The sequence below is a fragment of the Thunnus maccoyii genome, chromosome 6 (genome assembly GCF_910596095.1).
Source record: "Thunnus maccoyii chromosome 6, fThuMac1.1, whole genome shotgun sequence".
Lineage (NCBI taxonomy): Eukaryota > Metazoa > Chordata > Actinopteri > Scombriformes > Scombridae > Thunnus > Thunnus maccoyii.
Window position 1 is genome coordinate 29,018,052 of NC_056538.1, and position 15,484 is coordinate 29,033,535.

The 15,484-nt window shown below is 42.5% G+C and overlaps 1 protein-coding gene across 2 annotated transcripts; it reads right to left on the reverse strand.

Annotated features, from left to right (window-relative positions):
• Positions 1-405: 405 nt before the first annotated feature.
• On the reverse strand, positions 406-15,484 carry galnt17 (polypeptide N-acetylgalactosaminyltransferase 17). 2 transcript variants are annotated; one of them, XM_042414270.1, is made up of 11 exons: positions 15,223-15,484; positions 13,886-14,069; positions 11,506-11,672; positions 7,874-8,048; positions 5,976-6,173; positions 5,290-5,407; positions 4,401-4,586; positions 3,997-4,134; positions 3,532-3,627; positions 1,869-2,030; positions 406-1,293 (listed from the first exon to the last, which is right to left on the reverse strand). In XM_042414270.1, the coding sequence occupies exons 1-11, from the start codon at positions 15,461-15,463 to the stop codon at positions 1,159-1,161; spliced, it is 1,800 nt and encodes a 599-aa protein (XP_042270204.1). In that variant the 5' UTR covers positions 15,464-15,484; the 3' UTR covers positions 406-1,158. The 2 variants fall into 2 exon arrangements, with proteins under 2 accessions (XP_042270204.1, XP_042270205.1); XM_042414271.1 differs by having other exon boundaries at positions 1,208-1,293; positions 1,869-2,026.

The window sequence follows — 15,484 nt, forward strand, 5'->3', positions numbered from 1 at the left end:
ACATCTCAGTACATTGACAATACTGGCCATAACAGCCTCAGGCATTTTCCACAATCAATACACTTGTGCAGTTTTTCCGTTCCCAGTTCAGTCTTCCTCTTCATCGTCTGCAGTTTTATCTTCATCAGTGCTTCAGGCTGCAGCCTGATAGTTTTGGCCGTCTGCAGTTTTTATGGCACTTAGCAGGTAACAAAATGACTCATCTCTACTAAACTTTGTCCCCGTGTGCATACAGTACTTACAATCATGCTACAAGATGTACTGCATTTGGTGCTACAGAATGCTTTGAGTAAAAATTACAATAAAAAAAGACAAATGCGTCCACAACATATAAAACCATGATTCTGCCCAGTAGCCCTCAACGATGTGAGATGATTTACAATAACTGCAAAAAAAAAAAAAAAAAAAAAAAAAAAAAGGCTCCAATACACCAAGTAATATTTATTATGAATGCATTTTTTCTTCATATATATGTACAGAGTCTAAACTTCTGTTAGAAGAAAATAAAAGTCACTATTGGGCGTTCGTGTTTAATTCAATGTGCCGCAAATAAATGCCTGTTAAAAGTAGGCACCGCGTCGTTTTCAGGTATCTTCAGCTAAAAAGTTGAGAACCACTGATGAAGCCTATAACAAACTACGGATGTACTCTGATCAGTGCATTTTACTGAAAATTTTAATTCCAGGTATATTCTTTTTCCACATCTTAAAATACATATTAACATGATACATCATGAAATGCAGACACATTTAAAGGATGAAGACTCTTTTTTTTTTCCTCTCCCATCAGACAGAAACACTTGTTTTGACTGATCGAATCTCCATCCTTAAACATAAAAACACTGTAGATGAGCGGCACGTACAGAAATTATGGCAACGTCACATCGAAAGTTTGTCGAGAGAGAGAGAGAGAAACGGTCCTCATGCGAAACTTGCATCATTTTTAAAGTCCAGTTTGTAAAAAAAAAAAAAAAAACAACCATTTTCACAAAACTTATAACTGAGATGTTCACAGCTCATCTCTTTTAAATCTGTCTTTTCTTGAGAAGATGAGGAGCTTTTGCCTCATTTGTTGTCCTCCAGCGAAGCTAAGGTCGGGTGACAGCTCTTGGAAACGGCCCTTGGTGTTATTGGTCCCAGTGAAATATGGCCCGACAGACTACTGCTTCATGGTGTTCTTGATGGTCCACCTCTGCCCGGAGCAGGGCTGCAGGACCAGCAGGTGGCCGAAGTAAACATTAGCCGGCACCACTTCCAGACAGCGTCCCGTGGCTCGGTTTATGATGGATTCGCTCTGCGGGGCGGGAGGAGAGACAGCGTTCTTCTGGTTTTATCAGGTTTTACAGATGGTTTGTGTGTACTACGTGAGACTGACAGGATGGGACAAGAGCCAGGCCTGATGTGGACAGATGTGTTTCTCATTTAACCTTTTCAGGTAACGTATAAATTATACATAAAGTGAACACAAAAGCTTCAAAACTGGAAGCCTACTGACAAAACAACCATCCGCTTCTACTGAACTGTTCTGTTTTTCTTTGAGAAATGATCGATGTGGCTGAAGGTCTGCTGTGTTTCTCTGTGTGAGCTCCGTTCTCCCAGCGCTAACGCATCTAACAGTTTTGATTGTTTAGCTTTTAAAAGTCGTCTGGTGGAACTGAAAGACTGATGGAAAAATCACTTACAACAGGTTTATGTCTTCAGTTAAGAAAAAGAGAAAATAAATGCCGGGATGAAGGGAGAGTGGACTCAAAATTTGACTTGTTTGGGGTTATTACACAGTAAAAAAATGACAAGTACTCACCACTCACCAAACAATTCAATGCCATGCTTTTCTTATAAACAAGCACTCAATACATTATTTCCTCTCACCTGAGAGAAATGCCACGTCTTCTGCTTCACGTTGGTAACTTTGTCACAGTTGAGGAGCTGAGGAAAGCTGCTGATCTGATCATCCACCACGCAGCGAGTGTCCTCTCCTGTGCTGCCCAGAGGGCCCAAGAACAGCTGACCCTCTTTGGTGAAACGTCCTAACTGAGGGAAACCACACACACACACACACACACACACACACACACACACAGCACAAGTTTCCCATCAGGTACATTTTATAAGAGATGTTATAACAAAGCTAATGTGAATTTGTGGCTGTTTCGGTGAACTAACGTGACTGGACATGCAGCAGCTAACAACTGCAATAACAGCCTGAGCTTTGTGATAGCACTGAAAAAAGTAAAGAAACAGAACTGATTGAAGTTCTAGCAGAGATTAGTCTTTACAATCATTAAGTTTATTTGTTTTTTTCCTTGCTTTTGCTAGGAAATAACCTGCTGAGAGGCATAACATGCCTTTGTACTCAGGATACCAAGTCTTATAGTCACACATTTTCCTGTGAAACCTCACCCGTCTTATCAGCCTACATCACAGGGTCCCAACCCAGTCAGATGCCAAAGATTAGTTTGCTCAAATGAAGTTCCGGTGTTGGTGGGTTTGGACACGGGCGACAAACCTCCATACACAGGAAGAACAAAATAAAACTCTAGAGTAAACTTCCTCCTAAAGCACGAGTCAAATTAGCCTTTGTTTAACTTGCCTCTGTAACTAAATGGGTATTTTCGTAGACAGTTTCTTTTGTCTGACTTTCTGAAAACCAAAAACATGTTTGTGAATAAATTAGTCTCCACTGCTGTACTGGATGGTAGCAGCTGCAGCTCCCATCAGACTTTAGCAATGTGCTGAAGACTTCTCAGATACTGTTTGTGTTACATACAAAAATGTATCTGATGAAATTCTTGACACAAAGCTACAGTTTTATGCGTTTCAGTGCAGGTAAAGTACAAAGAAGGCAACAGCAGGATAAAACAGTCTGCTTTGACTTGCGCTTCACTTCTCAACTGTCGGGTTCGAGTCTTATGTTGCCGCACATGCCGAATTTTTCTGACTGAGTTATGTGTTTGCTGTGCCTAAACCAGCTATTGTTGGTATCTTTCAGGCTTGAACTCCAAAAATACTCCACTTGGGGCCTCTAGAGGCCACTGCTGCTTTTTAAGACACATCAGGGTGCAGTCACCTGCAAAAAAAGTGCACGACAGCTGCACGGAAAATTCAAGAATATTTGTTCTGTCAGATGAACAACTAAAAAAAAAAAAAAAAAAATGTGCCTTTTGTAGACATGTTATTCAGCTGCACTCTCACTACATGAGTTATTTTTAAACTGTGCTACCTTTTCGCATTTTTTACTACCGGAGCCGAGACCTGCGCACGCCAGAAGCAAGTGTTTACCACAGCGAGCTAAAAAGAGATGCCCTATGGGATGACTGGCTGAGCAACTGACATCGGCTGACTCAGGGCATCAGCACAAAAAGTGCAACACGGAAATATTTTTATCTCGACAGTAGAACTCTCGCCTAAGAGGATTTCAGCTGAGCCCGTGTGAGAAGAGAAAACGCAGCTGTAAATCATGTCACTGGTGAAACCCGCTAATGAGTTTTTAAGGGAGAAGCAAAGACAGAGGTGGGATACGCTCGTGTTGTACCTGAGGACCCCATCCGTGACAGGGGTGCAGCGTGGCTGTGTGGTTCTCCTTCATGCCCTGATCCATACACAGGTGGCTCACTTTAGAGTTACGGATCTGAAATCAAAAAAAGCATCTTTGAAATTATTTTTAATTTTCATTTTGGCGTCTGGCACAAATCATCCTTGTATAAAACCTTAACATTCTCAAACACCATCAGCTAATCTGCATGACTATTTTCATACAGATCTGGATTTAAATGCAGATTTAAACTTCAAATTTAAATAAAACACCTCCGACACTGTGGAGGAATATGCTCCCCGAGTACTTTCTAGCTGTCTTTTTGTTTTGGGTGGATATATTTTTAATCTTCCTCTCATCTGTTTCAGCGGTTTCATCCATTTGTGCAAAAGCACTGAACCTCGGTTGTACAAGCTTCTCTTTCTGGTCTCTTACTCCGTCATGTCAGTTTGACTGCTGACTCACCTCGCCGTAGAACAGCGTGTTGTTGTACCTCCTCATCTCCGGGTACACGTTGTCGAGGTACCACTCGAAGCTCTTACACTGCAGACTCTTCCTCAGCGCAACCCTCTGAGAGACGTCTCCGTAATCAATACCGTGGTTCTGCGAGACCACAAGGAGTCATTATAAGATGTCTTCATTTTAACATAATGTATTGTCTATTAATTACAACACAATAATAAATAAATCTTACCTTTTACATTTACATCTCAAGTAAAAATAATCTGCTCTTTTTATTTTTATCAACAGAACCGATGGTTTATGTGCAATAAACAGAAGAACTGGGGTTGTTAATGTGACCTGCCACTATGGCAAAGGTTTAAATTTAAGTTTTTTCTTTAGTACAACTGAAGAAGGAGCTCTGTTACCTCCATGGGGATGTTCCAGGCCAGGTAAACGTTGGATTTGTACTCGTCCATCCAGACCTCAGCCACGCGCAGTGCGTTACGCCGCGTATGGAAAGCGATGTTACTGTGGTAGGGTTTCTTGATCCGAGCGATGTGAGCCACTCTGGAGCAAGGCAGCACCTCCATACTGCCTCCGCACAGCCACACCTGCAGGTGCACGAGATTACAGAACAGAGGAATTAACTCAAACTGCTTTAATGGATTTGTGGCCATTAGGGGGGCAGTAGTAAAATATCAAAACAAAGAGACAGTTACAGAGCTTGATATGGTGAACAGCAGACACAAAGCAACTTTAGCATTCGTGTCTCTGGCCAGCTGAGGAATTTCAGTCTTTAACTAGTTCCTAACTATGTCTGTCTACCATTCGGTGCTGGGCAGGTAGCATAGTGGTTCATCAAAGCTTTTTTCTGCAAGTGGCTGCCTATGAGAGTTGATGAGAGCTGAGACTGAATGCATACATTTGGAATAAAACCAAAACAAAGCACTAAAAGAAGCCTGTAGAGGTGCGTAGTTGGGTATGAGTTTTATGATTAGGGCCATATGACCCCTTACAGAGTCAAAACGATGGCTGAGGTCCTTTTCTTTGGCTTTTTTAAACAACAGGCAAATAACACTGCAGAAAAACTAGACTGTCTGGTATCTCGAGCGACACACTCCCCAACCTTCTTGCTCTATGTGACCTATTTATCCCCATCGCCCTGCAGGACCGGTCCTCCAGGACTCTTAATGGGGCCTCATTTATCAGCGGTGCCACGCTACGGTGGCCACCGCTCCACTGCTCCACTTAAACCTACAGACGTAAAAAAGAGAGAGAGAGCAGGAACGAGAGGAAACTGCGTGACACACAAACCCTGATGCCCAGTTCGATGTTCTCCCCTCCGTAGACGTCCATGCCGGAGTCCAGCAGGCCGAGCTCGCCGAAGTAGTCACGGTTGGCCACGAACGAGCAGCCGATCATGGCGGGAGTTCTGCCATGAGGGAAACACAACAACAGAAAAACTAATAACACAAAGCTTTTGCTTTGTCTTTATCCGTGGATGTGTTTTTTTCTGTATATACAGTATGTGTGCAATGTATGTGAATATGCACATACCTCTCTACATGATTAAATGTGTGTTTTTTATTTTGGTAATTTAAAATTTTTGGTAATTTGTTTATTTTTAATTTCAAAAAATGGATCAGATTCACTGTAAATATGCAGGTGAAAATAAAATAAATCCCATTTGCAGAACAAACACTTGAAGTGTTTTTTTTTTTCATTTTAATTACTTTGAGGGAGTCTGCTACTGAATCTGCAGCTGCAGCAAAATGTGTTTGTTTATTTGTCACCTCATTCTATTACATCAAGCGTTTTCTGAGCCGCACTCACACCGAAAGTACTTTTTGAATATGTAGAGATGCACAAACTGGATGAAAATACTTTTTATGATGAGCCTGAGATGATTCACTGTGAATTTATGTGTTTGTGTACAAATGTGGGCGTTGATATGGAAGTATGTAGTTGTTGCATCCTGTGTAGGTGAAGTTGGCCCCCACCTGATCGGAGCAGACATGTCCCCCTCGTCCCACCACTGTTTGGGCGGGTTGATGTACATGCACCACAGCTCCCAGTTGTAGCCGTGGCCCGAGTTCTCGTAGCGCTCCACCTCGAACGTGTCGTGCTTGATGTTGTCGATGGACGGCAGGATGATCCTCTTGTGGTCCTCTTTGATTCTGGCCAGAACCGGCTCGGCCCTGACAGGAGCGTAAACACATACGCATGAACACACACACACAGACACAAACTAAAAGACAGACGGCGCAGAGCTTCTCTTAAGATCTCCCCTCTCTCTCTCTCTCTCTCTCACCCACTTCAGTCAGTCAGAAAGTCCCTGAAGTTGTACCAACTTTATTACTAATTCTATTTGATTCAGCTCAGTGCAGCTCTGGAGGGCATTTGTCTATTTATGCTGAGTGAACTGGGTTGTGTACATACTCTAAAGCACACACACTGAGCTGGAAAATGAATAGGAGACCTACAAAAAGGTGTCAAGGGGATGTGGCAAAATTGTTGAAAGCAGTCAAGTGTTTACGTCTCGCCCCCCAAATCAGTTTCATCTTTCAAACGTTTCCTCAAAATGTATTTTAATGAACAGCGTTCTGAGCAATGTCCTATTTTATTTGTTTGTTAGCTTAATGTCATACAGTATCTTTTAATTCTGATTGTACAGGCTCAACAACTACTACTTCTCTCCTTATCTTAAATTTTCTCAGGTGTGAAATTGCTTCTTGTGTGTCCGTTTATGCTGCTTCTGCTATTCTTTGTCCTCTCGTTTGATGATTCTGTAAAGCACTACTAACACTTTATTTTAAAAGTGATACAAGTCTGTCATTTTATTGCTGTCATATTTTAATTTTTATTTGTATAGCCCAATATCACAAATTTGCCTCAGGGAGCTTTAGATTCTTCTATCCTTAGACTCTTGATTCGAATAAGGAAAAACTCCCCAAAAACTCTTAAACCTAATATATGGCAGTTTGTTACAGGGATAGTCAGTGGTGGTCCCAGTAATATTTGTTGTTAAAGTGTACTGAAGTAGCATCACATGACATGGTTAAGCTATATTTGAGGTGTAAATGCAGTTGCAAGAACAATACTTTCCACTCCTATCTTGGGATGTTTGATATGAAAGAGAACTTATTTTAATTCTAATTATAACTATTCTAATTATCCGTTAACTCCCCCTGCTCTTTCATCTGTTTCACTCTGCGGATGTCTCTTGTTTTTCTGCATTGAGTGTTTTGTCAGAGTGATGGTTATTTGGGCTTTAACTATGCTCTGTCTCTCTCTCTCTCTCATGCTTCTATGCCCCTTTTTTTCTGTCTCTTCTCAGTCGATGATTATAGAAGCTGCAGTGGAAATTGTAAATGAAAATTCAGTAGGTTTGTCTCTGCCCAGTAACCGCAGTACGGTCAAATCGAGCGCCCCGCACTGAACCGATAGACGGCTACATGAGTCACATGTTTTACCTGCAAGACTCCTGTTTTAATGCTGTTGTTCATCGTTTGTGATGTGAAAACATCAGAGATAAAAAAGAAAGCTTGCCTCCTGGTATTAGTTCAGTTATAAAAATCCAAACGCACTGTGGAGCGTCTCTCCTGTCAGCCAGAGAGTCCATCACACTGGACGGTAGAGGAGGAGACGTGGAGACGCTGGTACCTGTCTGTTTAAACAAGAGTTGAACCGACTTCACAGTATATAACACCGGAGCTGAGAGCGTCAGAGCTCAGAGCAGTCACACTGCTTTCCTCCACTTCCATCATCTCGCACTGAAAAAGCATCGGCCAATGAGGAAACTCAGTCACTCACTCACAGACAACCATGATCACAGGGCTGATAATCCTGTTTCTACCATAACAGTCCAACTTTGAGCTTCCTCATGCCAGTTACTCACCAGGACGGGGTGAACTCCACGTGGGCGTCAAAGAAGCCGGTCACCTCGGCGGTTGCCACCTTCCAGCCTTCGATTCTGGCCCGGATCAGTCCCTCTCTCTTCTGGTTCCTGACGATCTTCACCAGGCCGGGATAGCGCTTGTTCACGTACTCCTCCAGCGGCCCTTTCAGCTGCTCTGCAGTTCGAGAGACGAAGATTACATCAAAACACAATAAAAGCAGCGGTTTGTTTACTGAATCTTTATGCACAGCTTTAATAGCTTAAAAAGCCGGCCTGCCAGTAAGCACAGATCCAAGAGCGATGGTCACAGATATAAATTATCTTCACATCTATAATCTCCCTTGTTAATTTGAATAATTATCACATTCATCTCTTGTCCGAGACTGTCAAAAATCCGTGCTCTGATGTATTGATTACGCTGCCACATCGCACAGGCCTGACACAGACATAAACAACCACACAAAAAAGCTCCAACAGAAGCACACAATGATCAGTTTTGATAAAAAGAAAGAGACACACACACAGAAACACAAAGATGACATAAAATCTCCTCTCTCGGTTCCCTGCAGTGCTGTTTTGAGCTCCAACAGACTCCAAACAACACCAAAGGGATTCTGCAGCTTCCTGAGCATCAACGAGCGCTCCACCTCAGATCTCTCAATCAACTCATCAGCCGTTTCCCCCCTCGCCCCCCCTCCCACCTCCCCCAGACCCAAACATCCACAACCCTTCTTCCTCTGCATCACAAACACACACACACACACACTTAAAAATTCCCTCACACAAAAAAAAACACTTCTGTTTTCTATTTATTTCTCACTCAAACACTCTTGATCACAAACTCATTTCCCATGTTGTGTGTTCTCTTTCTTCCACACACACACACACATCACGTTATGCGTACACACTCGGGTGTTTTGTGATGCGAGACTACGCGAGGAACCCGGCGACTCATGCAGACACTGAGAGCGGTGACTGTTATTTGTTTGCATGCCTTGCCCTCTGCGCCGCTGCAATCTCTTCCCTTCTGTGATGGATCGCTGGCTCTCAGCCAATCACCAGTGTGAAGTTAGAGAGAAGAGGAGGGGTGCTGGTGGTGGTGATGGTGATGGTGCTTATGTGAGGAGTTCAACTGTCTCCCTCTCCTTCTCTTGCTCTCTCCAAGACTCTTTTTATAAAAGGAGGCGGCTGACAATACTCTATATATTTTTCTTTCTGTGAACAGACCCCATGAAAAGACTAAAACCAACAATAAATCAATGTTACCAACAAGTACTGCCTTATTCCTCTGTGCCATAAAGCTCCATATTTGTCCAAAAATTATTAAAAAACACATCAGTGAGTCACATTGTTGCGTTGGGCAGCATATTCCTTCATTACCATACACAGTGGCGCTGTAGTTTATTTTAATCCATTCCAACATAAACTGCCCTGCTGCCAGAAATACTCACTAGTGCACCAAAAGTGTTCATCACAACTAGGGGTCTTACTTTCACAGTTTCGGCCATTGTGTGCATTGGTTATGATTGCACTCACTAAAGCTCATTGCTGAGATTTGAGAACATGGAGAACATTACTATAATGAAGTCCGACGGGGCAACAAACAAGCAGCTACATGATCAAATGGGTTGTAAACAAGCTGACAGTTTAGCCTGATTATCTAAAACTACTGTATTTGTAATTAAAACTGAAAGTGAGCTCACCTGTAATGTTGCTAATAATCTCCCTTTGCACAGAGAAACATGCATGGTAAGTGCTGCTTGCAGAGGCAGGAAGTTGGTCCATAAGGACGGGTATAATATTATATTTTATTCACCTTGTTTTCTTTTCCAGATACATTTGACTAACTCCTCATAGACTCCTCATGTTTCTTGTGCTGTTAGACTTCTTTACAGCTATGTTGCTGCGTTCCCAGAGCTCAAATTGTAACCAGAATCATCCTTAATTGTTACTGAAACTTTTCATTATTTTCATGTTCGAGTAACGTTTGCTAAAAACTGCAGTGCCCAGCTGTTTTAGGGAATTTACTAAGGGTTTTTTAATATTAAACTTAGTATTTGTCATCCATTGCTTTGGGGCTGAATGAAACAGACATGGTAGTTGTTGAGAGACAGACTGACGTGTTGTTTCTTTTGGTGTTTTCATCAGATTTGTTGACAATAAAAGAACTAGAATAACACCAGACTTATCCTTTAAAGCCTCGACTACCTCATCTCTCTCTCCCTGTTTCCTCGTTATTTGTCTTTCCGTTCTGTTAGATCGCTCCTTTTCTCTCTCTCTCTCTCTTCCGGATATTCATCGCCTTACACTCTCTCCCTTTACTCCTCCTCTCTGTCCGACCTCATTTATCTTAGAGCCTCTCTGTCCCTCGTCCTTTCCCTCCCTCTCTCTCTCTCTCTCTCTGCCACTTTCTCTAATAGCTGGTTTGCTCTCTCAGCCTCTCCTTTCATTCTCTTTACCTATTTTCAAACCCTCCAGCCCTCTTTACTCCTCCTCCTTTTCTTTATTTTTTCATCTCTTCTTCCCTAATGTCTCTCTAACACAAACACCTCTTGCACGCAGCCTCTCTTCTTCTTTTTTTACTTCGCCTGGTTTCATCCCCTTCCCCTCCTCCCCTCATCTCTTCTCCATCCCTTCATCTCACAAAGCCCGACTTGGCAGCCCTGCCCAATAAATACGACAGGGACATCTCTCCCGTGACATCCAATTGTGGCGCTCCGCCTCTATCTGTCTGTCCACCCTGTGAAAATTCTACACCATCAGTCACCTCGGCGAACGCTGCTTCTCGAAAGCAACGACCGCGGCTTTTGTCAAGGAGACGCTCATTACCTCGTCATGCCGACGAAGCCCTGATACACATTTCATGCTGTCGCCCGATTAGCCACGTTTCAGCACGTTCATGAGCAACGTACGTACAACAAACACACAGGCTTTGTGTTATGTTTGGAGTTACTGTATGTGTTTTTATTGTTTTATAGTGCACGTTTGTGTGTTTTTGATACAACCACCAGAGGGCACCAAAGTCAGAAATTCTGATTATAGTGTCTTTAAGAGGTATGTTTGTGCGTATGTGTTTAATAAGCTTCGTGTACAATACAGGGTTTGAAATGCTGACGGTGATATTTTTTATTTAAGCTGCCAATAGCCAATATTTTGTGTACTATATTTATTTTTACTAAAACACTTTACTGACACCGCAATTTACTAATAGCCCCACTCAACACCATGAATGTGCTGACTGAATTTAGTAGATGTGATTAAATTATTTCTCACAGCTTAATGTAAAAACTACACAAACACACAAAAAAAAAAACATTTCAGAGCAGCAGTGGAATACAGAATATACCCTGAGTTTGTCTATATTATCAATATACTGCATTTCTCTTATTCTAGTTACATGTTTTGGAGTATTAAAACTAATCGTTTCTAGGATGCTGAGTGATTACTACACTTTTGGTCCTGGAATAAATAAAGTCTTCTTTCACCCTGCTGTTGTTGTGTATTCTCTTCACTGGCGTCTACAGGAAAACACTGTATTTCACTTGAGATGCACCAGATTCAAATCAGAAGGAGTGAAAGACATCGCCGCTTTCATCATTTGAAATTTTAGGAAAGGAAATTTTTTTACTGACCGTCGTCGCTGTTGTCGTCCACCAGGATAATCTCTTTGAGCAAGTGAGCCGGCGTGTGATTGACAGCCGAGTGGACCGAGCGCAGGATCACTGACAGAGCCTCGTTGACGAAGATGAAGATGAGGGAGATCTGCGGGAGGTCTCTCGGGTAGCTGACTTTTCTGCATCTGCACGGAGACATGCAAATACACCACACCATCCATAAAACAAAAACCTTTTCCATGCCTGCCTGCGTATCCTGTATCCTGGGCTTTGCACGCTTCAGTCATCCTCAAACTGCCTCCGCGGAGCTGCTGATATCTCCATGAGACTGAAAGGCCTATTTAGCTATAATCACAATCACATTTTTCTAAATTGGCCTATTCAGAGGCTGTCTGCTGCAGATAGGAGGCCTGTTTTTACTGCTGTTCAGTTTAAACACCTTCCATCACTTGTCTCCTTCTCTTATTTCCTCTTATCAGTGATCTTAATTACAATAAATGTTAATTACAAGCAATTCTACGACAAATCTTTCATTAAACACTTTTTTTTGAGACACTTACTGCTCTCAAAAACAGATTTCCAAATGGTTTGATGGCAGATTAACAATGAAGAATGATGATGTTTACTTCCAAATGAAATGTTTCAAGTATTTGTGGATATTTGACAGGAAACCTTGAGGATTCACACACCCAACGTCTCACACGGAGAATGCTTTAATCCTAAATATCAATAACACGATGATCATATCTTCTGTGTTATAAATATATTTTAATCAAACATACAGAATGTAGGGTTATTCTTGGAATAAAAGGACATACATTTACAGAGAAAGTGCTGCGTTTGAAGAAGATCCCCAAAGAATCCAAGCGGCAATGCAACAGTGTGAGAGAGCGCATTAAAAGCCCCCCTGAGGGGTCTGCAGAGAAAAAAACCCCCAGCAGATCCATATCACACTAATATAGGGAATATACTGTATGTACATAACGTACAAGGCAAGAGGTGCCACAGCAATTATGGTAATAAGAAGTAAGAACAGGAGGCAGCGAGGATGGTGCAAATCAGTGTAACCAGTAACAGCAGCGTGTAGCGGATAGAAGAGAGCAGCGTGAATGATTTCAAGTGTGAAAGTGTGAGCTTGTCGTATTACAAGTACTGCCTCACTGAGTAATCTGAATGTCACTGTGGCTCTTCTTTTGGCATTTCTGTGCTGCAGTTTCTTTTTACTCATCAGCCGATATATATGCTGGTACCATTCTAAAAGTGATAAGCTAAAATCTGTCGATAATATCGGCCTCTGTATCGATCTGGCTCTTACGACTGTATAAGATGTTTTGGGAAAGAAGGCCTTTGACAAATCAATGTAATAATCCTGAGCAGATTTATAGTAAATCCTAAAAACTACAGTCTTGCTTCTTTATACTAGGAGTAGTTTGAAATATGATCTTGGTTTCTTTCCCCCCCTCTCTCTCTCTCTCTCTCTCTCTCTCTCATCTCACCACCACCTCTGGCTCTGCAGTGTAAAGGGAGCTTCAGCCAAACATAGCAGACTCCTCACTTCAGTTTATATGCTCCCGCTAAGCCTGAAGATATCACACCCCCAACACGCTTCACACACCACTTTGATCCCAGCAACATAAAAGAGTGACAAAGGAGAGCACTGGATTCGGATCCCTCCACCTCACCACCACCCCCCCCCCCCCTAAAACATATGCAATTGACGGGCTGAGGGCCTTCACATCGTCACTGACTTTCAAATTCAAGGGGCCGTTACTCACTTCACCAGCGACGGAGGAGGCCAGAGACAGACTCTTTAACAGTGCATTTATGGAGAAAACCTGCACCGTGCATGCAGATATACATGGCCCAAAGCGATCTGGAAATGGATGAGGTGACGCACACACGCTCCTAAATATACACAAGGATGTTCACATTCATCAGTGATATGCAAACACAATTTGAGGTGCGCTGTTTATGAGCAGTCGGACCTGTATATTCGTGCATGCGTGCCTGCAGATCAATAGCCGGCCTATTCATCAGTGCAATTTCATCAAATATAAGAGAGAGAGGGAGAGAGGGAGACAGAGATTGAGAATAAAAGGGGGGAGGTGAAGAGCCCTATAAGAGAACACTGCATGCACGCTGCAATAAGTGACTGATACCATGAAAAAGGTCAAAATACCACATTTTTCATTGGTGCTTCTCAGCGTGCAGGTTTTAGACTTTTAAATAGACAGTTTACCCTCAACTTTCATCCAAATGCTTAAAGGAAAAAGTATAAATCTCATTTTTAGTAAACAAAAAATCCAAAAATAAGTGTCCACAGTGAGGTCTTTGCATTAACTAGTAATGGGGACACTGTTTCTGGATCTCCAAACCAAAATGACCGGTATATACTCACTTGCTGGGCCTGTGGTCCGGTATGGTCCGATCCAGAGAGATTCTGTCACTGAGGTAGGCGTTGTAGCCGTACTTCTCCCTCAGGTATTTAGCATCACTTTCCTCAGCCGGGGACAGGGTGGCAGGGAGTCCTCCTTTACCCCGACCCCCGAAGCCCTCAATCAGGCCCAGAGATTTGGACAGACCTGGGCGAGGCAAACAAGAGAAGATTACATGTCAGGATCCTTTAGTCTGACTGAGTCACTACTCTGTTCTCTTTCACACGCTCTGCAGGCTTACAGCTGGTAGCCTGACTCCCCGTCTCAGCTCCGAACTCACATGAACATACAGTACGTATCAGCTGCTGCCAAAACAGGTGAGCTTCTGAGCTGAACTCACATTATGACAAGCGCTGGCACAGATTCACACAGGATGGCTTCAGTATAAGGATACATTATATGAATAACATTATTCCTGGGGTCCTGCAGTTAATCACGTACATATCAATGTCAGAATGAAATGAAATTAAACTTTTTTTTTAAAGATGAGGAGGCTGCAAAGCTGCTAATAAAGCTTCCAGGCATTCACTGTTTCCAATCAGGGCTAAAATAAGATTCTTATTAATGTGACTGGGCGTATTTGTGGGTGGTAAAGTGATTAAAGTGACTAAATACGTTTTCCACTCGCTGTGTTGGCAAACATCCTGCTGATGTGTCCTGGAGCCAACGAATACCTAAAAGCTTCAACTCTGCAAACGACCCTGACCTCTGACCTCCCCGGAGGAGGAAACACATTGCTCCTTTGGAGATGAATAAAGCAGTACAGCACTTCAAATAAAATAGGAAAAAAAGTCATCTGAATTTTCACTTAATATTAATTTGTTGATTTAAATAGCCTGTTTTATGCTCCCCTTTCTGTTTTATTTCTTGTGAAAAATCATTACAAATAGAGTGGTTTAAATATATTTCTTTTTTTATATATATAAACTTAGCATAACCTTGCATTATTGCAGTATAAAGGGTAGTCTAATCTATTTAGCCCATCCATCCCAACCCATAGCGGACACTTATTTCACGTTGAATGAGATATCTTGATAAGTAATTAACATTTTATTGCTGATCTTTACTACCTAGATGCAGAGGTTAACTGTTAAATATGTGTAATAAGTGTCTGCTCAGAGTGAGAGGGACAGAAATGGGCTCTATGAGATTTATAAGACATTATAGGCAATATAGAGGAACTTCTTCGGCACCTTAATTAAGGCCACCAAGAGAAAGTCACACAGCAGACTTTTTTCCGTCTTTTGCTCATTCCTTAGGGGACATCAGGTTCATGTTATTTAAATGCACTGCTCTTTACCATTTAACTGCCTGTACACCACGTCCTCCAGCGAGCTGAGCCTCTTCAGCAGCAGCTCATGGCTGATGCTGGGCCCCTGCGTCGTCCCGTTGCCCCGGGGCCTCTTCCCGTCCGCCGGAGCCTCCGGACCGGCGGCTTGGACGCTGCGTGTGTTGCACTTGGCCCAGAAAGTCATGAACCCCGCAACAGCGAGCACGTTCAGCACCAGTAAAACCCTCCATCTTCTGAACACAAAAGCCATTAAAAAGTCGCCGGTGTCCGG